General features: G+C 46.4%; 1 protein-coding gene across 9 annotated transcripts in view; it reads left to right on the plus strand.

The window, feature by feature from the left end:
* The first annotated feature begins 522 nt into the window (after nt 1-522).
* The window catches only part of RBFOX2 (RNA binding fox-1 homolog 2), a 242,835-nt gene continuing 217,218 nt past the window's right edge, over nt 523-26,139 (plus strand). For all 9 annotated transcript variants that reach the window (XM_054696063.1, XM_054696068.1, XM_054696065.1 and 6 more), the window contains exon 1: nt 523-708. In XM_054696063.1, the coding sequence (XP_054552038.1) occupies nt 523-708 (186 nt within the window). The remainder of the gene's footprint in view (nt 709-26,139) is intronic.

Below are 26,139 nucleotides of genomic sequence, written 5' to 3' on the forward strand. Positions count from 1 at the left end.
GGCGCGCCGGAGACGGCCGAGGGGCCTTGGCCCCGCCCCCTCGCGGGCCCGGCCGCCGCCGCCCCCCTCCGCGGCGCCTCCCGCGCGGGCCGGAGTCCCGGATCCCGGCCCTCCCCGCGCCGCGCTCTCCCCGCCTTCCCGGCGCTGCCACAGTGGCGGCCGCGGATCCCGGCCAGTCAGCGCGTGGCGGCCCCGAGCCCCACCCCCCATAAACACCCCTCCCGCGCCGCCGCGGGCCGCCCCCTTCCTCCTCGGCCGGCGTGCGGTGCGGCCAGGGCGCGGCGCGGGCCGGCGGCGGCTCCGGGGGCGAGCGCGGCGGCCGGGCCGGGCGCGTGTGCGGAGGCGCGAGCCGGGGCGTGCGACGGCCGCGGCCCCGCGCCGAGCTCGGCCGCGACCCGCCCGACCCGCCGCGGCGCGGCCGGCGCACGCGCGACGCACGGGGGCCGCGCCTGTCGCGACAGTCGCGCGAGCGGGAGGCGGCCTGTGGGGTCGCCCGGCGCCCGCAGCGAGCGGCGCGGGCGGATGGCGGAGGGCGCCCAGCCGCAGCCGCCGCCTCAGCTCGGGCCCGGCGCCGCCGCCCGGGGGATGAAGCGGGAGTCGGAGCTGGAGCTGCCGGCGCCCGGAGCGGGAGGAGACGGGGCCGAGCCCGGCCTGAGCAAGCGGCCGCGCACCGAGGAGGCGGCGGCCGACGGCGGCGGCGGGATGCAGGTGACCGCGGGGGGCGGCGGGCGCGGGCCGGGAGCGCGGCCCGGGGGGGGCGGGGGCCGGCGGGGCCGGGCTGGAAGGTGGGGCGAGCCCGGCGAGGGGGCGCGAGGCCCGGGTGTGCCCGGAGGGTCCCCATTCCTGAGGGCGCACGGCGCGTGGATGGGGGGCGGGGGGGATCGAACACGGTCGAGAGGGATCCCGTTCCTTCAGACCCTTCCTGAGTTCCCGGGGTGCAGGGGGAGGCCCCGGGAGCCCCGGCCTGAGCGAGGACGGGGTCCGGGGTGCCAGGGCGCCCCGGGAGCTGTTCCTCCTCGGCAGCCCCCGCGCCCGCCGAGGTGGGGACGGGGAGCGGCGCATAAAGGAGAGAAGTGAAAAGCGACCAAACTCCAGAGCCCAGAGGGGATGTGGCTTAGGCGGTGGGGTAAATCAGGCCCATCAGGACGGCGAGGAGCACCCCGAGTTTGGGAGCCTGGAGGGGACCCGAGGCCCTGCTGTCTCGTGAACTTTTGCACGCTAGTGAGTCTGAGGAGCGCACGGGACAGGCCCGGCTGGTGCTTTGTCAGTTGCATCCTGCACGGTCAGAGCACCGAATAGCTCCTTAATGTCCTGAGGTATAAGAGAAAATTTATAGGGCTATTAGAAGACTGGATTCTGAGCTGTGGACGCAGGGGTGAGCTGGTTGATTGGGAGGCGCGCTGGAATGGTGGTGAGGATGGCAGTTGATTCGTAGTGCGAGGAGCATGAAAGCTTTGTAGGTTTTAGGGTTTGCTCTCATACTTGCAATGGAATGGTGGGGCCCACCTTCCGTCAGTTGTTCAGACATCTGCCTTATTCTTTCAGAATCATGCACTGTTAAAGATAGAAGGAGCCAGAGGCATCATTTGCAGGGGTTCTTACCTAGGGAGCCTTGAAGGATTCGTAGGTGAGATAGTTTCTGTTCACTTTCTGGTGTAGGGGCAAGTCAGTAGTTGTCAGCAGTTAAAAAAAAATTTTTTTTTTTTTTGGAGGGGGATTCAGGTCTCCAAAGTTTTAACCCCCTTGTATTATGGATGGGAAAACCCAAAGTCCCAAGAAGACCAGTGTCTTGCCTAAAGCTATCCAGTTGGCAGGTAGTAAAAGTAGAGCTAGAAGCCCAGTCTTCTAATTCCTATTCCTGTGCTCTCTCCATTACACCACTCTTGGAAATCTCTGCAGTGCTAAAAGACTTCCTGTGCTCTGCTCCTGCTTTTCAAGGCTCTGCCTGACTTCCTGTGTTAGAGAGGGAGCTGAATTTAAGCCTGGCATGTTTGCTGCGAGCTTCTTAGTCTTCTTTGCAGAGGCCACTCTGTTACTTCTGTTCAAGTAACCCTTTTGATGTTTATTTTTGAATTCTTTTGTTTGCCTGTTTTTGTTCTTTAATCCAAATCTGTCAGGCCAGGAGGCCATGGAAAAAAGAGAGAGGAATATGGGAAGACTTCAGGTGAGGCGGCTTGACATTGGCTGGTTAGGAGTGGGTGCCCTTTAAGCAAATTCCACCTGATGTGTGCGTGTCTCTACATGTGTCCGTATCATTTATTGTTCCTGTCGATCATGGTTAATCGTGAGACTGAGACTCCCCCTTCCTTCCCCTTCCTCCTGGGGCCCGTTATTTGCTTGTTGCCTTTAAATTGGCTAAGGACAGTAGTATTTGGAAACGGAGCAGTGCATGGGGACTTCAGGGTGTGCAGAGGAAGGAATAGATTAGGTCCTTTGGGTACAAATGGGCAATTTAGAGCTATCCCACAGAGAATCTATTTTTTTCATTCTGTATATTTGTGGATCTTTATTTTTCACTTTATGCATTCTCCTTGTTGTAGTTCCAACACACCATGTCACATAGGTATTCACGTCATCTTTGATTTAGCCCCCTGCCTTCACTTAGCTGTGTGGTTCTGGGAAAATCCCTTCTTTTCCAGCCTCTGTGTCTTTAGTTGTAAAATAAAGTATGTGTACAGAATGATTTCTAAATTACCTTCCAAAAAATACATCAGATTCCCAGGCCTTAAGGTGCTTGATGCTTATAATCTAGGTGGGGAGAGAAATGGATGAAAAGTTTTTAAAAAGTGTGTGTGTGTGTGTGTGTGTGTATTTTGGGGTAAGTTCCAGTAAAACAGGAGTAGAGACTTCACAGGCTAGTGCCTGTCAACAAGGCATTGTGTAATTTAGAGCCAAAGTATGCAGAGTACCCCCTAGTCCAGAAGGAGGTGTTCATTCCTGCTGGAGTGGTCGAGAAGGCTTTATGAGGAAGTTGACATTTGAAGAGTAATTAGGAGTAAAGGAGAAATAATGTTCACGAAAAGATAAAATTAAGCCTAGATGTTAACTCTAGAAGTTCTCTATGTCATTCTGATTATCAAGATCCAATACTTACTAGTTATTCATTGCTATGTGCTTAGCACTGTTTACAGCTAGGAGGCAGATTAGTGAACAGAACATAGACCCTGCTCTCATGGAACAAATATTCTAATGGAAAGAGGCAGACAGGAAAGAAACCAACAACTGTAATTACACGGTGGTAAGAACTAAGAAGACAAATAAAGCAGGGAAGGGCATAGAGGGAGTGATGGCCAGGGATGGCCTCTGATAGGTGACCTTTCACGTGAGGGAATGGAGCACTCAGGTGTTTGAAGGATTCAGGTAGAGGAGCTGTGGGTGCAGAGGCATTGAGAAGTGTGTATGCTGTGTTTGAGAATAAGAGACCAGTGTGGCTGGAGCAGAAGGACCAGGGGCTTAGAAGTCTCAGGAGAAGGTTATCAGAGGTGTAAAAAGGCCTATAGGCCCTTCGTAAACCTATGCTGTAAAAATCAGTGTTGCCCGTCATTTTGGTATATGGGTTTGTTCTAAAGCATGTTTTATTGTTTTTTTGTTTTTTTTCCCTCACATAGCTTAACCCAAATGGGTTTTTTTCACAGCTCCTGCCATGTAGCTTTCCCTGACAGTTTAGTTCATGCCAGTCAGCTCCTCTCCTGCCTTCTGTTAAATTGATGCTTAATTATACATCATCTGTATTATCCCAATTATAATTGTTTTATTCTTGTTTCCCTAGTGAGGCTGTAAGCTGTAGACATGGGAACTATACTTTCTTTGTATTTATCCTTCATTATACTTACCAGTTTTGGTTACATTGTAAGTACTCAGTGCCACTAAGTTGAAATTTACCTTTTGTAAATAACAAAGGGATAGAAAAAAATCATTAAAGTTAGGGAGGAGAGTACCTTCATGAAATTCTCTAATCTTTTGCTTCTCAAAGGAGTAACTCTTTTTAAAAAGCAGATGGTAATTTACAGGGGTTAATTTCCCAAGGTTACTTCCTAAATGGGGCTGCACCTGTAAGAGGTAGATTTCAAAGCTGGACCCTGTTGAATTACAGCCACACAGCTTTTGGAGTTGATTATTTTTTTTTTTCTTCTGAAGATTTATTTATTTATGCATACAAGAGCTAGGGTACAGGCCAGAGGTGCTGGGGGAGGGCATGAGAGATTCACCAGAGGCAGAGTGGGGAGCAAAACAGGCAGACTTACTGAAATACACTGCGGAGGGGAGCAGCAGGAGAGACAGGAGAGGTCTGCTGCGCCATGTGGGTCAGCTCCCTGGCTGGTGGATAGAACTCGCAGTGGCTGTGGATAGCTTCATAGTGCTGAGACTTAACCCCTTAAGCCACCAGGGAGGCCCTGGAGTCGATTATTACTCCCCAAAGTGCCACACGGGAATGGGAGAGTCTGTGGTGCTTATGCCTAATCCTTAGATTCAGAAGGAAGCCTGAGGAGAGAGGAAGGGTCCGCTCTCTCAGGATCCAAGCTTTGTGTGGGTGGAAGAGGAACCAGCACAGCTCACGATGTGGGAAATAGAGAACCCTGAACTGTGGAACAGGTGGAAAAGACAGATTCCACTTGAAGATTAAAATATGGTTTGAGAAGTGCATTTCGTTGGAAATATGGTACTCTCACCTGGTGGAAAGTTAAATGAGTTAAAAGTATAAATATTAGCAGTTTATTCCACTTTAAGCAAGTCTGATATGTGTGAAACCTGGGCTTTATAAAACATACCAGATGATGAATTGTTTTGATCAGCTCCTTTAGTGAAAATAAACAATCTGATGAACAAAAATTCAATTTGGGTGCAACTTTCTAGGAACTTAGCTGCTGTGTATGGCAAGGTGTTCCTTAATTATTACTTAGAGGTTTCCATACTGTTCTTCACGGCAGTGAAATGTTGGTACATGATTATCGTGTGGCCGAGTAACTGCGTCTGATGGGAGAGTCCTAAGTCCTGTTTAGCTCAGCGCGTGAGCAGTTGTTCATATTGGCGGTTGATGCCAGCAGTAGCGGGACTTCTTACCTGTCCTCAGGGAAGGGCTTCCAGGTCGCCTGTCATTGCTGTGCAGATGCTGTGTTCTTGAGTTCATCTTTCCATTTGTTTGTTTCTGGCTTTCTTTCCTCCTGGGTGGGATGTCTAGGACTTTCATTTGGATATTTGATACTGACATTGAACATGGGGCTAACATTTGAGGGGACTTTCCTTCCAACTAGTTTCTCACTAAAATATCTAAATTTTTCATTCTTACTTGACTCAGTTTGGATACTATAACAAAAGACCACAGACTGGGGCCTCAGGCAACAGAATTTGATTTCTTACAATTCTGCAGAAGTCCAAGATCAGGGTGCCAGCAGAGTTAGTGTCCAGGGAAGAGAACTGGTTATGGATGGCTTCAAAGTAAGGAGGCTGTGTGTTCAGATAGCCTTTCTCCTTGTACAAGCCTAGAGAGAAAGAAAGCTTGCCTTCTTCTTCCTCCTCCACATAGGAGTACTAATCCCATCAGGAGAACCCTGATCAGCCTGATAGAGCCTGATCGAAACCTGATGACCTCCCAGAGGCCGCCACCTCCAAATACCATCACATTGTGGGTGAGGGCTTCAACATACTAACTTGGGGGGACCCATTTCTACCAGAGGGGTGTATATTGTAGGTGGAGAGAATGAGGCACAGTCATGTAAAATTAATTTTTTTCCAAGTCTCAAAAAAATCTGAATTTAAAACTGAAAGGGGAAAGTCAGATTTGAATTCAAGATAGAGTTATTCTTCAGCTTAAGAGATAAGCCTGAATTTTTCCCCAGCTCCCGCTTCCATTTTCTAGCCTTCTTGTCATTTTTCTGTATCACACTGACATGTGAACATGACAGAAACTAACTAGAGATTTAACTTTCATTTTGATAGAAAGCAGGCTGGTGCAGACAGGCCTGTGGAGAAAGAAACCTGAGGGCCACTTCGGTGTAAACAAGAGAGCTGCTAGTGCTTGTCTAGCTGGTCCTCTCTCGGCCCACCGGCTTGCTGTCAGCCTTCAATGGTTGGTAGAAACAATAAAGGTGATCATTTTAGTGAATGGATTTATTTGAATTTTTGTTGATAAGCATTTGTAAAGCACAGTAAACATTTATTCTGGACAAACATGCACTCCCTTCAGAGACAGAAGGGAAGAGGAGCAGAGACGGAGAGGAAGTGGCAGAAATCGAAGCGCCAACAAACAGATGGTGCGAGGGATGGCGAGTGCGTTCGGTGCTTTAGGTGGCCCCTAGGAGTATTGAGTTTCTCATTCTTTTCCCCCACAGCCCCAATACAAGCAGGCGGCTTACATGGCTAAGGTTTCATTATCTAATCCATCACAGATCAGCTTGAATAAACCCATTGGCTAGTGCTGATCTAGTTAGGAGAGTATTGCAAAGCTGCTTGAGCCAGGATTGGGACAAATCGGATCAGAACTGCCATGTGAATCCTAGCCATATTTCTGTAATTTGGGTGGAGATATCCAGAGCGAGCAAGAGCGAGGGTGAGTGAGCAAGAGAGGGACACACGTGCGCACGTGTGTGTGTGTGTATGCATGCACAGTCAGCTCTGAGTTTTTTCAAATGTCTAAGGGACTCTGAAGGGAAAATATACTCAATATATCTGATGTGTTTGATGTATTTCTCTAATATATAACTAAGTTGCTTTGCTTGATTGAGTCTGGAAATTCTTGGTCACAAAAGCTCAGGAGTGACCTTTAAAAGTAGCATTTGGAGATTTCCTTTGTGATCACTCAGTTGTGACTTCTCTGAGGGATCCTTTAGTCCAAGACGATGATGCAGATCCCATCTCAGTTTGTAAAGGGGAGTTGTTGCTATTATTACCCTCAGCCGTCGTCTCTGATCGCACTTGCTGTCCGTTTATACCTGCAGGCTGGTGCAGTGACAGCCACACTGTTTCAGGGCTTCACACTTGGGCTTGGATCCTGACTTCTTCACTTACCAACTGAATGAACTTTGGCAAGATACATCTCTAGCGTCTCTGAGCCTGTGCTTACACCGCTGTGGCCTGGGAGAGTTAGGGCATTCGCTAATGAGCTGCTCTAATGATGATTAAAGGTGCCTAGCCGGGCAATGAGTGTTTATTTCTTGCCTTCCTTCTAACGTGCTATTCAGCACTCGATGAGTTCCTGGTTACTGCTTGGTCAGCGTGGGGCCGTTCACGGGGGCACTCTTCTGACGGATGAGGAGTCAGAGCTGGGAACTACTAGAGATGAGCAGTGTGTTCATCAGAGACCTACTTTGCCCTTCATGGGGGTGGAGGAGGGACTGGACCTGGTCATTGTGGTCTCCTCTTTGGTAGAGGAAGAGGAGTCATCTTCATCTGATTCTTTGTCGAGGACTGAGGTTATGCCCCAGCATCTGCGCTGGGTGTGTGGACATTTCATGGAACCTGTGGGATCTCCCCTGGGAGTGCGGGTGACAGGGGCATTGGTTGTTTGGGCGGTACATGGGGCGCGGGAGCAGTGAAGATGTCCTCCCGGTTTCAGGTTTTATAAGATTTGTTGGTTAAATATGTTGCATCAAATGGGTGGTCCTTTTTGTTCTCATTTTGGTTTATGGAAATTGAGCGGGAAGCCTTTGTCTCTTGTGGTCTCTTTCCAGTCTCTTCGATTCTTCCCTCCAGAGTACTAAGCGTCATCCTTGCAAGAGTGTAAAGACATTGGATGGCTTGTCTTTGACTTGAGGATAAGCCATTTTCTCACTTGACCTGACCTTTGCCTGTCCTTCTAGCTTCATCTCTTCTGTATTCCCCCTCCAAGGTCATGTTCAAGGGCTTGGGGGTTCCCGAGTGGGATGTGCTACCCCAGCTAATTCGTGCCTCTGTGATTTTGATCTGTGCCTGAAAGCCCTGCCTCCTCTTGTGTTCTCTCCTTGGCTGCGCTCAGTCTTCCAGAATCAGTCGGAACATTGGTTGTTCCTGGACACTGTAGTGTCTGTTCCTGTTCCTCTCGCGTTCTCACTGGTTTCCAAAACATCATGGCCTCGGCTTTCTGTTTTAGGGCTTTTTAGGTGAACATTTGTTCAGATGTCTGCCCTTGTGTGGCTTGTGTGGCTTGTCTGCCTTGTGTGGCTTGTCCAGAACATGAGCTCAAGGGGTCCTTTGGAGCCAGAGGAGTTAGTGCAGTGCTGGAGTAGCAAAGGAGCCACCCTTCTTGTTGAATTGAACTTTGTCTTCCTGCTCCTCAGTGGGGCCTGCAGATGGCTTTAATTGTTTCTCCAGATTTTCCCTGGGGGGGTCTGGCCCTTGGTCTGCTTTCCACTTCTTGTGAAGAAGATTGGGTGTTTGGGGATTTGTGAATGTTACCTGATCTCTTCATTGATATCAGGGTTAAAGGTGAGAGAGGGGTCTTTGAAAACAGAAGCTGGGGTGGAATTTAACTGCCAAATGTGTTGGGTGGGCATGGCAACCTGATGTTTAGCTTCCTGTGCTCAGATATTAATTGCGTGCACGTGTGTATGTGTAAAAAGCGCCTTTGTGATGGTGTGGCTAAAGAAAATAGAGGCCCCACACAAGTAAGAAGGGCAATTAGAGCTAACCTGTTCCAGTTCACTGGGGCAGTCTCTTCTGTTGATCTGCCTTTCAGTGCTGCTGAGAGAATCTCGAGTGTCGCATTTTACCTCCAGTTGGGACCAGACCCATTTGATCAATGATGGACCTTAACCTTCTCAACCAGTGAATTTCATCAGCTATTAGAGCTTGTTTTTATGGATACAGGACAAATACCAGACTCACACATCTCACGAAGTACATGCTTATTTTTCACATTGCTTGCTGGATTTGCTTGAAAATGAGAAAACTAAATGCAGTTTTTTTAAATCTCAGCTTTAGAGACGGGTTCATGGAGTTATTTTACAGGAATCATCTCTCACTTGCCCTTCCTTGTTCTTCCTGTCTTCTGTTAGTTCCTGATGTGCTCCTGCGCAATGCTCGCCTGTTCACCCACCTCGAGACCACCCTTGCTAGTTTGGGGGCTCCTTAAAGGAGAATGGGTATACTTTGTAGTGCCGCTGGCGTTTTTGGATTTTAAATGCATAAAAGTAGATTCAAAAAAAGAATGAGAGAGCGGCCAGTGACATCCCTCTCTTTGGATCTGTGCTGCCCATACGTGGCATCTGGAAATTTAAGATGTAAATTCAAAGCACACAAGACATAAGATAAATATCACTTGTGAAGTTGATGGTATTTTTGAATTGGCAAATGATAATGGTTGAAAACCCATTTTCCCAAGGGTAGAAACTGAGCTTTTGAAGTTTAGACTTCCACATGGGTGTGTTCAACCATAATACTTGGCTTCCTTAGAGACCTAAGTTTCTAGATAACACCCATATGTGGGATTTTTCCTGTGTAGAGTGGTTCCTTGGCTTCTCCTTCGCTGAAGAAAAGAGATTTTACACTGAGTATTGGATATTTTATACCAGGCATGTGGTTTTTGAGGAGGCATACTGTTTATTTTTCTTTTGGGCTGCATCGGTTTTGTCGGGTCCTAATTATAAACCCCACAAGCAAAACTTGATTTATGGTGAGGGATGGGCAGGGAAGGCTGTGGAACTCTCTCAGTCCTAGGATTTGGGGTAGGGGCAGAAGCTACATTGGTAGAACTAGAGGAACTGTGACGATGGCCTGCAGGCACTGTGGTGCTCAAATGTGGGCTCCAGCTACGCTTCTGGAAGAGATGCTCATGGGAAATTCTTCCAGTTGCTTTATTTTGAGCTGCAAATTGGCACTCGTTTGAAGGAGGGGACATTCATTGCTGTCAGCCAGGATGATTGCCAAAGCAGACCTATATGGATTTAATTTAGAGATTTATTTCAAGGTTGTGTGGCTTGTCCTGACTCAAGAGGTCTTTGGTTCCTTTTTCCTGGAAGTCGGTGGGTTTCTCTATGAGCCTGCTCTGTTTTTCTTGGACTGTTGTTTGGAAAGTGAAAAGCAGCTGCATTCTTAGTCCTCTTGCATGGAGTTTAATTTCCTAGGTCATCCTCTCATGGCATTTTTATATAGTCACATTTACAGCCTTACATTTTCTTCTCCCCTCCCCCCTTTCTGCATTTCAGTGCTCCACAAATTTCTTTTTTTCTTATTTATTTATTTACGCATACAAGAACTGGGGTACAGGTCAGAGGTGCGGGGGGTGAGAGGATTCACCAGAGACCGAGCGGAGAACAGAATAGGCAGATCGACTGAAATACACTGCTGAGGGGAGCAGCGGGCGAGTCAGGAGAGGTCTGCCACCGCCATGTGGGTTGCTCCCTGGCCGGGGATCGAACTCGTGCTGCAGTGGCTGCTGTTAGCTTCACAGGTTGTGTCTTAACCCCTTGCGCCACCAGGGAGGCCCCTGCTCCACAAATTTCTGAGGAGGAGGTGGGCAATAGTTTCCTGTAGAAGACAGGAATTGTAGATCTTTGTTTAGCTCTTGTAGGAGGTTACTTAGGACCACCCCCTTCCCACTCCCCAGTTCTTTGCAAAAGAATCTGCAAATGAGATTGCTGATCCTTTCATCAGACTGGCTGCTCCCTGAATCGCTTTGAATATATGGCTTTGACAGCCTTCACCTTCTGTTTCCTGGTTTCTGGGGGACCAGGATAGGAGGATTGTGTGATTTCAAAGCAAGAACTGGCAAAATTGGAAGGTGTCTGTGGTGTCTCTCAGGGCCCACAGAGCTCAGCTCATTGGTTTGCACCTCATACCAGCGTCCAGGGACACGGTCATGTCGGTCGCTGGCGCAGTGGGTTTGAAGACTTCGTTGGAGCTTCAGGAAGTGTCCCCAGTGGCGGCCTCTCACAGTGGCTGCTTTGGCAAAGCCCACAGGGAGTTGGAAGTGCTTGTTCGGAAGGTCTGACCCTGGTCTTCGCTGTCCACCTCTGCGGGAGAGGCAGGGCAGCCTGTGGAAAGGACGGAGACGGGTGCTGCCGCTTCGGGCGCTCGGTCCGTCTCATGCATGTGCGTGTGCTCTGCTCGCACGCCGGCGACCTGTGCGGCTTGTTTTGCATGGTTTATGTGTACTTGAAGCCACAGCCTGACCTGACACTTTGAATACACTGGTTTGGCCAGTGTTGACATCATCCTGTAAACTGAAGGGATGCTGGTCCCGAGCGCCAGGTCTGTGTCGGGCTTAGAGGTGGCTCTGGTGGCTCCGTCGGGGCTGGTGTGCATCCTGGACGCGCCTTTGCCCCCTGCCTTTTCCTGCAGTTCTTCAGCTGCGTGTTGTGTTACTAAATAGATCTTTTCGCTGCAACGTTTTGACTTTGAGCTGACTGTGTGGTGCAGTGTTAGCCATCACTTGGTTAACTTCAGCATGTTGTGCCCGGCAGAGGCCTTTGGGGCGGGCGGTATCTGGAACATGAGTGATTTCTGCTGCTGATCTCAGTGTGAGGAACAGATCCCGGCGCCTTGGTGTCCTCGCAGCCCTCCGTCACACTTGCCGTTTGCTCTTTCTAGGAGGAGATGGGAGTGAGGGTCACCCTTTATTTCTTGGGAAGAGTGTCTCAAGCATCCTTCCTGTTTGATTTTCTTGATCTGGGTGTAGGAATCATTTAACCTTTCTGGATTTTTAGCTTCGCTATGAATTATTTTTTGTGGTGTTAGTTTTAGGCAAATTTAAATATTTAGTTGGTTTACCAGTAGTATCCCAGTGCATTTCGAAAAAACCTAAACATTTTACCTTGTCCTGCATCCTGCTTTAAGCAAGGAGAGCAGGATAGCCCACACTGTTTCACATTCGTGGCTCTTGAGAAAGGATGATAAGTATTCTGCTTAACAAAAAAAAGTCAAGTATCTTTGAAAATCAGAGTTAATTATTTTTCATTTTTTTAAAAGATTTATTTATTTACATTTTTTCAATGATCACATTTTACTTTTCATAAGTAGATGTTGTGGCTCTAAATTAATAAAAATGTGCTGAGTGGAATGTTTCCCTTTCACCCCTACTCCTCATTTGCCCTGTACCCACCTCCCCACGAGTCACCACCGTCGCTGCTTGGTTATCCCTCCACCTTTTTATACTCACAATAATGTACTCTACTTTCTTTTGCACCTTTTTTCATTTATTGTATCAGATGTTAATTTTTCTTTACCATAACAGGGCTCATGAGTGGTTTCAGTTGTGTTTCCTTTCCCACTTTCCCCAAGACCATGAAAAATAGAATGTGCTTGCGGACAGACCCCCTTTGGGGGCCTCACTTTTCACTTCACAGCCATGTGATCCTGGTTAAATTACTTAACTTTTGTTCTAGGATTGTGTCTGCATGAAAAGAGATAATGTATGTAATGTGCTTGCTGCAGGATTGACAGGTGTTCAATATATAATAGCTGTTTTTATTGTTACTGCCTAGCCCTGTTTTCTTGCACCCAGGGCTGCTTTAATTTCTTAAACACAGGAACAGTCTTGTACTCCTTGTATCCTTGTCTCCTCCAATGTTAAATCAGTTTTTGTATAATTTATTTTTTAAAATCTCATTAATAATAATTTTTGTTGTTTTTTCTGTCATTGCCACTCTGGATTCGAAACATGGTGACTCATATTGTACATAGTACTCAGTAATTAACTTTATTACATTTTACAATTTGTAAGATACTGTGACACGGGGCCTTATTTGTTCCCTACAACAACCTTGAAAATAGGTGTTTTTTCTTCCCATTTTTTAAATGGTGAAAATATCCTACTCTAAGCCTTGTGATCGAGAAGTAGCAACAGGATGCTTCTACCCAGATCTTGTAACTCTGTCCAGTGTCTTTTCCTCTGGGCCTCATGCCTCTCAGACTGAAGGCTGGTGGCTAAGGAATGAGTACTTCATTGTATTCACAAGCCATGTATTTAATTTTGAAAGATTTCACCCATTCCTGACAGTTGATTCATATAGAAATTGTGGTCAACACTGAAACTCAGTTTCTTTCTCCAATAATTTGGGGTTAGGCAGTATTTAGAGTTGGGATTTTACTAAAACGTGTTGTGGACTTGCATGTGCTGAACTTTATATTAGGGACTTTGTGTTTATCTCACGTTCCTGTTCATCCTCAGGGGAAGTTAAAAGGGGTAAGTGGTTGGTGTACGTGTGGTGGCTTGTTACTTCTTTTTGCCTCAAAGTTACCCCATCTCTAATTTTTTTTTAAAGATTTATTTATTTTTTTTAATACAAGAGCTGGGGTACAGGCCAGCGGCATGGGAGGATTCACCAGAGACAGAGTAGGGAATAGATCAGGCAGACTGATGAAATACACTGCTGAGGGGAGCAGCGGGCGCGACAGGAGAGGTCTGCCACGCCATGTGGGAATCTCCCTGGCCGGCTGGGAATTGAACCCGCGCTGCAGAGGCTGCAGACGACTTCACAGCACTGCACTCAATGCGCTGCACCACCGGGGAGGCCCCCCCATCTCTAATTTTATTATTAATCAAATAGTGGATCAACAGTGTTTAGAAAATGAGGCCTGTGGGATGTGTCTCACACTCTTGTAGAATGCTGACCTCTGCTGTATGATGGCTGGTCTCACCATACAGTCTTTTTTTTAAGATTTATTTATTTATTTATTTATGCAAGTACTGGGTACAGTCAGAAGCGCAGGAGGGTGAGAGAATTCACCAGAGCCAGAGCGGGGAGCAGAGCAGGCAGAAGGACCGAAGTACACTGCTGAGGGGAGCAGCGGGTGGCAGGAGAGGTTCGCATGCCATGTAGGACCCTCTTCCGGTGGCCGGGGAGCAGCCGGGGATCGAACCAGCGCTGCAGAGGCTGTGGGCACCTTCGCAACCCAGCGCTCAACCGCTGCGCCACCAGGGAGGCCCTCACCATACAGTCTTGATGGCCCCAGGCTTCCCAGTGAGTGATTTAGGCCTCCTTAGTTTCTGTTGCCCTCACAGTGAGTGGAAGCAGGCAGGGCACCAGATGCGATCTTGTTTCCCCCATCTTGTCTCCCTTCACATGCAGTGTAGGGTTTCCAGTAATTGTGCAACCTGAGAGCGGAAAGCGCCTGCCCGTGTAGCTGAGAGATGGGTCGGTGGGTGGCTCAAGTTACTGCATGTTGCTGATAAGAGCCACTGGCCCAGGCTGGCGGTGGTGGGGGGTATGGGCGGAACTCTGTGGTGTTTCAGACCTCCAGGAATGGACCCAGAGTGGCTTCGAGGTCTGGTCAGCATCTCTAGGGATGCAGCACAATTGGAAGCAGATCTTGCCTTAGGGGAGGTACATCTTAAGGAATGGTGACATCAGGAGCAGAAGCAGCATCAGCGGTGAAAATATGAAGTACAGACCTGAGGAATAGAAACGGTCTTTTCTAAGTCCACGTCCTGACCAAACCTGTTGGAAGAATTTATTGAATCCTGTAGTGCTAGGCCCAGTGATGACTAAGACTTGCATTTGCATGGACAAGTGAATGTGTTCAGATAATTTTTACTACGGTGTGATGACTGTCCTGGAAGAGGTGTACACAGAGTTTATGTCTGAGCATAGTGCTTTGGGCACGCACGCTGCGGGCTGCTCCTTCCCAGCTGTTATCATTTGGTATTAGACGGTGGGTTCCGAGTTCCCATTCTCATACCAGACTGCTGGATTCACATAATCTCTCTGCTTCTACTTAGCTGCATGGCCTTTGCACAAGTTACTTAAGTTCTTGTGCTTCTGTTTTTCACCTGTGAACTTGTGTATGGCTTCTGCCTCGGAAGTCTTACCCGAGGTACTACAGTAACTATTTTGTGCATGGTGCGTGCTGTGGCGATAATCTGGATAGAGCACCAGGCCACCGCACCAGGCAGCGTGCGAACCGCGCCAGCCAGTGTGGAGCAGAGGTCAGTGTTTATTGTATTCACTGGCAGGTTTTTATCATTAACTATGCCAGGTGCTGGACAGAAGCAAATGGATGAAATGTTAGCCGGCCTGGTGATTGTGTACAATACGTGATGAGAGTCAGTTTTTTGAAAGTTGAGTGAAAAGATTAATGTGAGGCTTCAGTGTCCCTTAGCACGGGATCTTGCGCCTATTGGAAGCTGTGTTGGAGACCCTTCAGATTGTTTGGCATCTTGAAGATAGGCCATATGCCTGACTTTAAGGTAGGACAATACTTAGCTGTTTCAAACAGGTAGGAGTCTTTCCTGGCTTTTTAAAACCTCTAGGAGAAACCATTTGTAGATCAGAATTAATCCATCCTTTCTTCCTTCTCTCTCCCGTCCTCTGACGAGATCGGGCGCGTTCAGGGTGGTATGGCCGTAGACTCTCCTGTCCTCTGTAAAGGAGAAAAACTGCTAATATTTTAATCATTTTTATTGTTCTCTAAGTTTAACCTCATGTGTTGGACAGAAGCCCTTACCTTTTTATTTGGTCGCTCATTCATTTAACAACATTTGTGTGCTTAGGACATGCTGGATTCTGGGGTCACAGAGTAAAGGAGTTTCTGTGGGATCTGTGAGGTTTACTAGGGGAGGCTTTTGGAACAACTCTACATTAGAATAAAAATTTGATAGCACAGTGTTTTGGTAAGGGTGTAGGTAGAGAAATATGTACTTGTTTTGCCCTAGAGAGTGGAAGTGGTGTACCTCCGCAAAGAGCCCTTTAGCGATACCTGTTGATCCAGCAGTTCTCTCTCTAGGAATTTATCCTATGATACTCCAGTATCTGTGTGTAAGAATATGCATTGCAGCATTATTTGAAATAAGAAAAGGTTGAAAACATCAAAATGCTCTTTCATGGGCAGGCTGTGAACTAAAAATGAGGTACATTCAAGAACTGAAGTATCATACAGCCTTTAAGAAGAATTAGCTGGTATGAACAGATACAGAAACCTCTAAAATACAGCAAGTGTGAAAAGCAAGGTGCAGAAAAGTATCTTGTTTGCTGCCATTTGTAGTAGTGGAAGAAGGCCCATGTCCATGTCAGCAGACTATGGCAGGAAATGCGAGACTGTTAGCGGTGGTTGTCTGGGGAGGGGTGCTGAGTGACAGGAACAGGGGCCTGGGTGAGGACTTAATTTCCATTTTATACTTTGTGCACCTTTTGAGTTTTGTATTATGCATGTATTATTTTAAAAATAAAATATTTATTAAAATTACATAGGAATAAGTACAGAAGCTGTTTCACTTATCCTTGAACTTAGTAATTTTAATAGAAAAATGAATAAAATATCATATCGAAGCAAAAAGTGTGCCAGCTTTGGGGGCAGAACAGTTAGAGTGTGATGCTAAAAATGTGCCCATTTTGCCTAAGAGAACAAAGGAAACATAGTGGCAATGGTAGCACTTGGTCATTTTAATTTGTCTGTTACATTGTTTTTTGGTATATAGGGTGTTTCCAGGACTTAGATTTATTACTAACTGTGTCTTACTATGTTTATTATTGATTATGTCTTATTGATAAGGAGAAATAAAACCTCCAACTTAATGAAAATGCTGATGTGAAGAGGTGGATAAATGCAGAGATGTTTCAAAATGGAAGTAATTTCAGAAAATGATAAATGTTGGCTGTGTATGCAGGATGGATCAGTTAATACAGATAATTACAAAGGGTCAAGGGCAAATCATAAAGTGAGTTGGGTCTCAAAGAAGCGAAGTCAGTCAGAACCACTGCCATAAGCCTCTGCTCGTGGTTTTCTGAAGAACTAGTCGCTCTGTGGATCACCTGTGGATTACTTGGAGTTTTTCACATTGAAATTTTATGAACTAATGGGCTTAGGAACAGCCTTTCACTTCAGGACTTAACCTTATAGTAGCTAGAGGAGCTCCTTCCAGGGTTTGGAGTGAGAACAGTGTTGCTGTGGGAGCCTGGTGAGGGATTCTTATCCAGCTGAGGAGGTATGGGCCCAGGGAGAGTGCTCTGAAGGCCATGGAGTGAGTGCCAGGGAGGGGCTGTGGAAGCAGCAGCGTGTTCAAGGGAAAGGTAAGGGGAGCTGTAGATGGGCAGTGGAGCTGGAATGGGTCGGGGAGCATTGTTTTCTCTCAAGTGTGAGTCCATCCACAGGCTGCCATTTCCTGACAACTTTATACCTGTCCTGGTCCAGGAAGCTGATGGGACTGTCCTGCCGTTTAAGAAACATGGTCTTGGGGGTAGTGAGGGTGATGGTGGTGGTGGGGGAACAAAGAGAAACTGTATTTGTTGTGTATGTTGTATATATGTTTTTGTGTTACTTTCTAGCATAATTGTCCCCCTCCCCCATTTCTCAGCTGTCTTCTTCCTTCTAGACTCTTTCCCTCTATTTGGAATCAGTTTGAGTGCTGCATGGAAACAATTTGAACCTTATGTTCCATTTCATTATATTTAAATTTATGTGAAGTACTTTCTAGCAGGCAGGCGTGCACATTTTGCTCTCATAGCACGGAATGCTGTAACAACAATGTTTTGTCCATCAGAGGCTTTTGAAAAATTTTATGAATGTTTAAGTGCTTAATCTCCACAGTATACCGCTGTAGGTGGCAGGTAGACAAGTGATAGTTTTTCACATATCCTGAATATTAGCACATTTTGATGGCTCATGCCTCTTAAGGAGAAAGTTTCTCCTTTGAAGCTGAAATGTTCTTTGCTTTGAATGTACTCAAAGACAAATTATTCTGGAAAGCTTGAACCAAACCTGGTCAGATGCTTTTGAGTTATGAGAGAGGGATTGAAATAAACTTTTTCAGCTAAAAATAATTTTGCTCATAAGTTACCAAAAATGGCTGACTAGAAATGCTTTTAAGATACTTTTGTAAGCTACCATAAGCTAAAGGTCAAGAAAAAAGTTGAGAACACGTTTTGAGAAATGATTGGCTCTATTTTGCAAAGCTTTTGCCAAGCTTCTTATTCCTTAATTACCTCACGAGACAAAGCTGGTGGAAAGTGTCACGCCTTAGATTCAGCGGGGCCTAGAAATTCTTTGGTGGTGCGTACATGCTGTGTTTCTTCTGACGGTGCACTTGTACCTGTGAAGGGTAGTAGGGTTAGGTGAAAATGGGACATTGAGTTCAAAGCTGTTTTGTAATTGCCTATGCTAATTAATGCTTTAAAGCCCTTGTCTCCTGTTGTAGAGTAATTTTTACTCACAGGCAGTATTTGTCAGTCTTCACAGAGCCAAGCGATGGGTCTTTAGCTTGTTAATTGCTGTTGCTGCTCCGTCATCCTGTTACTATACTTACAGGAACAGCGATATTTACAGGAACAGCGGGTGAGACAGGAGAGGTCTGCAGTGCCATGTGGGTTAGCTTCCTGGCTGGGGATTGAACTCGTGCTGCAGTGGCTACCCATAGCTTGATAGTGCTGAGATAACCCCTTGCGCCACCAGGGAGACCCAAAATAGGGAAATTTTAGAAGAAGGTGCTGTTCCAGGGTAATAAGAATGATCAAGAAGTAAGATAAAAGCTTGGGTTGAGGTGGTCCAGGTAGTTTTTTGATTTAACTGGCAGTACTCAGAAGCCCGAGAGTATAACCACTCTTCCCCCTGGCTGAGCATTGGTAAGCTCAGGGACACACAGATTCAGGTGGACTGAGGGGATGGGAGAAGACAAGGGACAGAAGCTTGTGAAGAAGTTGAGATGTAGGTGTTAGAAGACTCTGGGTGGTGATGATTCCTTAGTTGGAGGTAAAGCCCCCTGGAAATAGGTAGGTTGAAGAAATAGGTAGGTTAAAGAACTCAAAGGCTTTGAAAGGACTGTCATTCTGGAAATAATTGAATAGTAAGCATGGAAATCTTGGGGCAGGTTGACAGGAAGTCAGGGCAGCTGAAGAAGATGAGAGGAGGATGTGTCAGCCGTAACTCAGGGTTAGCAGCGTAGGTTTTGCCCTCCAGGGGACATTTGGTAATGACTGGACTCATTTTGGATTTTGCTAACTGTGGAGGTGCTGCTGGCATCTAGTGGGGAGAGGCCAGGAATGCTGCTTTAGCACCCAGAAATGCCAAGACAGTCCTCTGCAATGCCCAGAATGTCAGTCGTGCTGAAGTTGAGAAACCCTGCATTAACATTAAAAGTTGTTGAGTAGGAATTACGATGGTTTCTCTCCCCTTCCATTCTGCTCTAGAACCCTGCACGTCCAGTAAAACGCCTTCTTTCACATGGTGCCTGCGCCTCAATGAAGCTCCATAAGGGATCACTAAATGCCAGCACCTTGTTCGATGGGCATCTGGAAAGCAAAGATTTGTTAGACATCATCTCGTTTTTATTTTTAATTTTTAAAAAAGATTTATTTATACATATAAGAGCTGGAGTACAGGCCAGAGATATGGAGGGTGAGAGGATTCACCAGAGACAGAGTGGGGAACAGAACAGGCAGATTGACTGAAATACACTGCTGAGGAGAGCAGCGGGTGAGACAGGAGAGGTCTGCTGCACCATGTGGGTTGCTCCCTGGCGGGCCGGGGATCGAACTTGTGCTGCAGAGGCTGCAGATTGCTTCATAGTGCTGTGCTTAACCCCTTGTGCCACCAGGGAGGCCCATCACCTACTTTTAAAAGTTTATTTTAAAATATAAGTTAATATGCAAATATATTCTTATAAATAACCCTCTACAAGCATGTAAATAAAGCCAGTGGTCATTTTGACACCACCTCCAATCTATGTCCTTCCTTTGAGACACCCAGAGTTGTCAGTTTGGTATGTATGACCTCCCTGGGAGAGGTTTGCTTGGCACACGAGAACATTTGTCTAGGCTGTAAATTTCTTTTTTTTTTAGATTTATTTATTTATTTATACAAGCACTGGGTACAGTCAGAAGCGCAGGAGGGTGAGAGAATTCACCAGAGCCAGAGTGGGGAACAGAACAGGCAGGCTGATGAAGTACACTGCTGAGGGGAGCAGCAGGCGGCAGGAGAGGTCTGTGTGCCATGTGGGACCCTTGCCTGAGTGGGACTCTCGCCCGGCGGCCGGGATCGAACCGGCGCTGCAGAGGCTGCGGGCAGCTTCGCAGCCCAGCACTCAACCACTGCACCACCAGGGGAGGCCCTAGGCTGTAAATTTCTTAAAACAGGGACCAGGTATTTGGGTTCTCTTTTTGACTTATTATAGCATAGTTATATAAAGTTAATCACCCAGTAAATGTTTGCTGAATAGTGAATGAAATGTAATGAAAACAAAACAGCAAATGGAGCCAATGTCTGTCTGGTAATGGCCTTTAGGCTTCAGAAGACTGTGAGGAAGGTTTAAAGGGAAACTGAGTTAATGTTAAGGTCTAGAGAACATTTTCAAAGAGTGAAACAAAGTTCAAAACTGTGGAAGCACAGAAAGGGGGTTTGGAGGGGCCTTGCTGATGAGTTGGAAGGGGTTGGGAAGGAACAGGGACTTTCACTGTATGTGCTTCAAAAGTTTGAGGAGAAATAGTGGATGAGTCTATCCCTATTGTGGGTAGCACTTGGGCATAATAGGAGTTTTTTAGAACTAGAAGACCCTAAAGTTCCTTGTGGTGTGAGAGGTGTTACTAGTTTCTCTTATGTCCTGGATAAATTTGGGGCGTGCATGTGTGTACAGACTTGCTTACTCCTCTGCATACATCTAAAGGCTCTTCTTTGGTTTACACTAAACAAAACATCTTGGGAAACACTTTGTTTTAGGTTATGCAGATCAACTTCATTCTTTTTAAAAGACCACATCGCATTCCATAGTAAGATTTTTGTTTTCATAAATCATGATTTGTCTAAACATTTCCTTTTGCTAGACATTTAGGTTGTTTCCAATCTTGCTATATAAGCAAGCTACATAAGCAAGTGTGTTGAGCTCACTGGTGCGTGAGTGCCCAGCCAACCAACCAACAGTCTGAGAAGTGGGGTTGTTGGGCACTCAGCAGAAAAGGGTGACTTTCTCCTACCATCCTGCAAACTATGTTAGCATACTTTGATTTTTACTGGTCTGATAGGTGAAAAGTGGTATCTTGGTCTTCTAATTTGAGTTTCTGTAACATAAGGGGATCTTCTTATATGCATGTCAAAAAATCATTTGTATTTCTTTGTCATAAACATAGGTTTGAAATAATTTTTATTTTTCTTATTGGTAATTAAGAACTTTTATAAAATAAGGAAACTAGTCCTGTCACTCATTTTGCAAAATTTCCCATTCAGTTTGTTATTTGTCTTTTGCCTTTGTTTATTGTACGTATGTATGTGTGTGTGCGCACATTTTAGACTGGACAAAACACTCAATGTAATCACATATACGAGGTATTTATTTTTAAACTTTTGGCTTTTGTTTCTTTCTGAGAAAGACTTTCTTCAATTTGAGATTTAAAAATAACTTTCTGTGCTTTCTTTTAGTACTTCAGTGGAAAACCCTAGATTTTAGTTTCAGTTCTACTGTTTATTAGTTTCCTGACATTGGGCAAATTATGCAGTCATAGAGCCTCAGTCTCCTAAACTGAAAAGGCTCGGTTAGAACATTTGTAACATCGTAAAGAACTTTCAGTTCTAAATTTCTTTTTTGATTTTCAGTGGGATTTACATGTGTGTTGTAGAGAGACAAAGCGTTGGATGGAGCTAGAGGGAAAGGATGCGAGCAGGCGGGCGGGCGGCGGAGAAAGGAAGACAGGCCGTGGAACAGAGGCGGTGGGAGGAAACCAGGACTGTGTGTGGGGAACAAGCCCCGAGAAAGGACGAACACGGAAGGGACTCTTGACAACTGGGTGGGATGTGTGTTTCCTACCATGGGAATAAAAGCCGTTTTGTGTACCTTTGTTTTCTTTCACTTCTTCCCTCTTTTTCCTTTCTTCCACCCCTCCTTGCTTTCCTTGCTTCTTTCTTAGAATAACGTTAAAGTGTAATAAATGTGAATTAACACAAATCATAAAATGCCAAACTTCAAGCTTCAAAGTCTTCTTCCTGCTGCACATGTGTAATGTGGAGCCCGGTGCTTTGATCTTCGTGGACAGTGGGTGTTGGAATACTTATTAGATTGATTTATGGTCTGGCAATTCCATCCAGCTCTAAAACTCTGTGTTTCAATGCAGTGTATGTGTTTTAGCCGTGTTAGAAGAACTATAGCTTGAATTTCCTGCTTTTAGATACTTAATGTGTGTAAAATTAACAATACAGTCCTTATGTTTTGTATTTCAAATTGTGCACGACAAATTGGCACTCTCATTTTGTACCATCTAAGACAGAAGTTCTCCCCATAAATTGCCTTCAAGAAATCTAGCTCTGTGTTTGGATACCTGCTTTCTTTCTTTTTTTTTTTTAAATAGAGGCATGTTTTATTTATTTATTTATTTGTTTTGTTTATACAAGCACTGGGTACAGTCAGAAGCGCGGGAGGGTGAGAGAATTCACCAGAGCCAGAGCGGGGAGCAGAGCAGGCAGAAGGACCGAAGCACACTGCTGAGGGGAGCAGCGGGCGGCAGGAGAGGTCTGCGCGCCACGTGGGACCCTCCTCTGGTGGCCGGGGAGCAGCCGGGGATCGAACCAGCGCTACAGAGGCCACGGGCAGCTTCACAACCCAGCGCTCAACCTCTGCGCCACCGGGGAGGCCCTGGATACCTGCTTTCTTAGTGAAACTTTGAGCTGGGATATTTTAACATCTTCCCTTTGGGTTTCCCTGTCTGCTGTTGGACGCTCCTGCTCTTGCCACAATGTGTGGTTGACGCAGTTCTAGAAAGCATAGCATTTAATTCTTTTCACCCCTTATTTTTAAAAACTTGATTTGTACTTCCCGCATAGGCCCTAATTATGATTCATTTTTCTTGTTGTCTCATTTGGGGGAAAAAAACCTTTTAAAAATGTGGTTACCACCATACACACAGTGGAGTTTACTCCACTCTGACGCCCATTTAGCTGCTGCTGATTTCCTTACAAACCCCTTGTTTTCCTAGTTGTGGACCCCAGAACTAGCCTAGGGCATCCTTATCTGTTGGCCTCCTCAAGATGCCCTTGAAAACAGATGACTTGTCATATTGAAATAATTGCTGGGTCTGGTGTGAGTGCCTTGGCACCGAGGGCTAACCAGAAGGAAGTCGCTGCGGTTATTAGACACATGGACTGAAGGAGCGGGCGGGACAGCCTGAGCAGCAGAGGTGGCTCAGCTGCCTGGGGGGGAGTTCCAGGTCCCGCCCTTGCTGTCTTGGGGTAAGACGGGATCAGAAGTTCTTGTCCACATCTGGAGGTGCCTCCTTTTGGAAGGAAGGATCTTCATTGCTTCCTCATTTTGTGCATTTTAGGCCCAGTCTCTGTCACATTCCTGAACTCATTTTATGTCAGTTAAAACTTAAACAAGACGTGCTGTTTGAGGATCGAATCTGTGAGATGTTGCGGGCAGGAAGTGGCATCCAGGGCTACTGGAGGCCTTTTGATTTAACTGCACCAGTGATGTATAAATTCAGCCAGACGTAATACTTCCAGTCGGCGGTGTAAATATGGCGAGGGGGCGCGTGCCTTCCTCTTTTGTTGGTGAGAAAGACATTTAGTACGAAATTGTACCACGGTTGTTTTTCTAGGTGTGCTGTGTGCTTGGAAAGGTGAGACACTATGGAGAAAACAAAAGGGATCCAGAACGGAAGGCAACTGAAAGCATATTTATGACTTTTACATTCTTTTAAACAAAGTTGTCGTTATTTTAATCTTAAACGGGGGAGGCCAAGGGAAACTGTCCCCTGGGTCTGGAAGCTGACTCAGACCCTCCCCTGGCATTCCCTCCCCATCGCAGGGACAGGCTCTCCCGCAGCTGGCTTTGGAAATTGGTGGTAAGAGATCCCACACATGATGTAATATGGTAAATGCTTACAAAAAATATTTGTGGAAGAAATAACTGAAGTCCTCCAGTGAAAGGCAGCCCTCACAAGAAGGGAATGTATAGAGGTGTCTTGAATCTTTGTATCTTACTTTAGCAGCGGGTGGGCAAGTGGGGCAGTTGAAGGGGCTTGTCACTGCTTTACAGAACCTCGCTAGACCTCACCCGAAGGTAGCAGCTCTATTTTCACATGGTTTGATTAGTGAGTTTAAAGGGTATGGGCTGCTTCTGCCATGGGGATGTCTGAAATGACTGAGAATCCAGAACTGACCACCCAGAATGTGTTGGTCCAGACCACTTGAGCTGTCAGCAAAGGAGTTTTGAAGGATGGATGTTTGGGTAACTGGGACTGGGTGGAAGAGAAGCCTCTTAGTTGCCCTGTCTCATATTACCCGAGCCCCTTCGAGTATCAATTGCGTCAGATGCCAGCGAACTCCTCTCTTTGCTTACCTGTCCATCTCTGAGGCGTTCCTCTTCAGGAAAGTGCCTGCTGCTTCACTTCTCATTTTGTAGTGTGTGGGTGAGGGCCTGCGGCCTTCAGGACTTGAGGATTGATGTGTGGATCCACATCCTTTTGGCCAGTAGGGAAGTGGAGTCCAGAGGCTGGTTGTCTTTTAGTTGTGCAAAGAAATACTTTTGTGGAACTTTACCCTTTTCCTTAACTGATGTGCTTGTAACATCATCACAGAAGGAATGAGGGTGGAATCCGCCTGTCCCCGGGGTGGTTTCTCTGTCAGATCACAGCAATCTCTTGCTTCCTGGTGCCTTTTTTCAAAAAAGCTTTTTTCACATCTAAGGTGTCTGACCCTAACAGCTACTTTTTAATAGTTCTTTTCTTACCTGGTGGGTTCTTGTTTATCCGGTGTTGTGGGGGCGCTTGGTAGGCATGCTGTCCCATGCTGGAAGCTTGAGATGATCAGGGGGTCTCTAGTGGTGAAACAGTCTCCATCATTAGGAGAAGACTAAAGAAGGGAGAAGAAACTTTTTGTTTGGGAGAGAAAATAAAAACCAGCTTTTCTGAGGCCAGAATGGAAGCATGTGTAATAAACGATGAATTCATCCTCTTTACCCCCCTCCCCCCCAGTTGCAGTTGATCTCACAACAGCTGTTTCCAGCTGTCCTCTGGATTTTGCCCAGGTCCCTTGGGATGGCTGCAGTGACTCACACAGCTGGGCTTTTTTCCATCATGGTTTGAATCTAGCTTCTCAAGAAGTAGGAGCGGGAGAAGGAAAGGGTGACTTTGATTGCACTGGAGTAGATTTTCTTGTTGAGATTACTGTCTCCTAAAGGCCTGTGGGTTTGATTTGTCCTCTTTTAAAGCAGTAATCCTAGCCGATAACATTGCCAGGGCAGGGGGAGGGGGGATGGGGGGGCAGACAGATGTGTTAGCTGGAGAAAGTGCCTTTGGAGAAAGCCAGATGTTTTCTGTTGCGTCCCCCTTCACTTCCTTCCACACCTACTTCAGAATGAGCTGCAGCTTTACTTTTTATTTTTTATTATTTTTTAAAAAAGATTTATTTATTAATACAAGAACTGGGGTACAGGCCAGATTCGCAGGAGGGTGAGAGGATTCACCAGAGACAGAGCGGGGAATAGAACAGGCAGATTGACAAAAACACACTGCTGAGGGGAGCAGCCAGTGTGGCAGGAGAGGTCTGCTGCGCCATGTGGGACCCTCACCGGCCGGCTGGGATTGAACTGGTGCTGCAGAGGCTGCGGGCAGCTTCACAGTGCTGTGCTCAACCACCCACGCCACCAGGGGAGGCCCAGCTTTACTTTTTAAATGCAGGGCTTGTGTGAAATGAATAGATGAATGAATGTTGAGTGAAGTTTTAAATGGGATGGATGATGGTTCTCTGAGCCCACTCTGCTTCTTGGTGGTATGTTTTATAAGTTCAGTTTTTCCGTATGGTCCTTCCTCCGCCTGACAGGGAGCCCTGTACTTTCCTCCCTCTTCCCTTCTCTGAAGACCTCTCTGTCCCCATTATGCAGATGAGTTTCTCAGTACATGATAAAGAGGATCCTTTAGATATTTTAAAAATTGTCTTTACTTTTACCACTGTGGTGCTGTTACACACGTGTTTCTACAAGGGTAACAAGCTGCAAAAGGAATCCTCTGGACCCATCTCTCTGACACAGTATCCACAAGTGACTGTCAAGGACTTGAAGCATGGCTATTCCAAACTGAGATCCTCTATATGTGCAAAATGTAAACTAGTTTTTATTTATTTATTTTTAAAAGATTTATTTATTTATGCATACAAGAGCTGGAGTACAGGCCAGAGGTGGGGGGGAGGTGAGAGGATTCACCAGAGACAGAGCCGGGAACAGAACAGGCAGACTGACTGAAATACACTGCTGAGGGGAGCAGCAGGCGAGTCAGGAGAGGTCTGCTGCGTCATATGGGTTGCTGTGTGCTTGGAAAG

This window comes from Talpa occidentalis, unplaced genomic scaffold (genome assembly GCF_014898055.3).
Source record: "Talpa occidentalis isolate TD23 unplaced genomic scaffold, MPIMG_talOcc4v2.1 talOcc4.16, whole genome shotgun sequence".
NCBI classification, from domain to species: domain Eukaryota; kingdom Metazoa; phylum Chordata; class Mammalia; order Eulipotyphla; family Talpidae; genus Talpa; species Talpa occidentalis.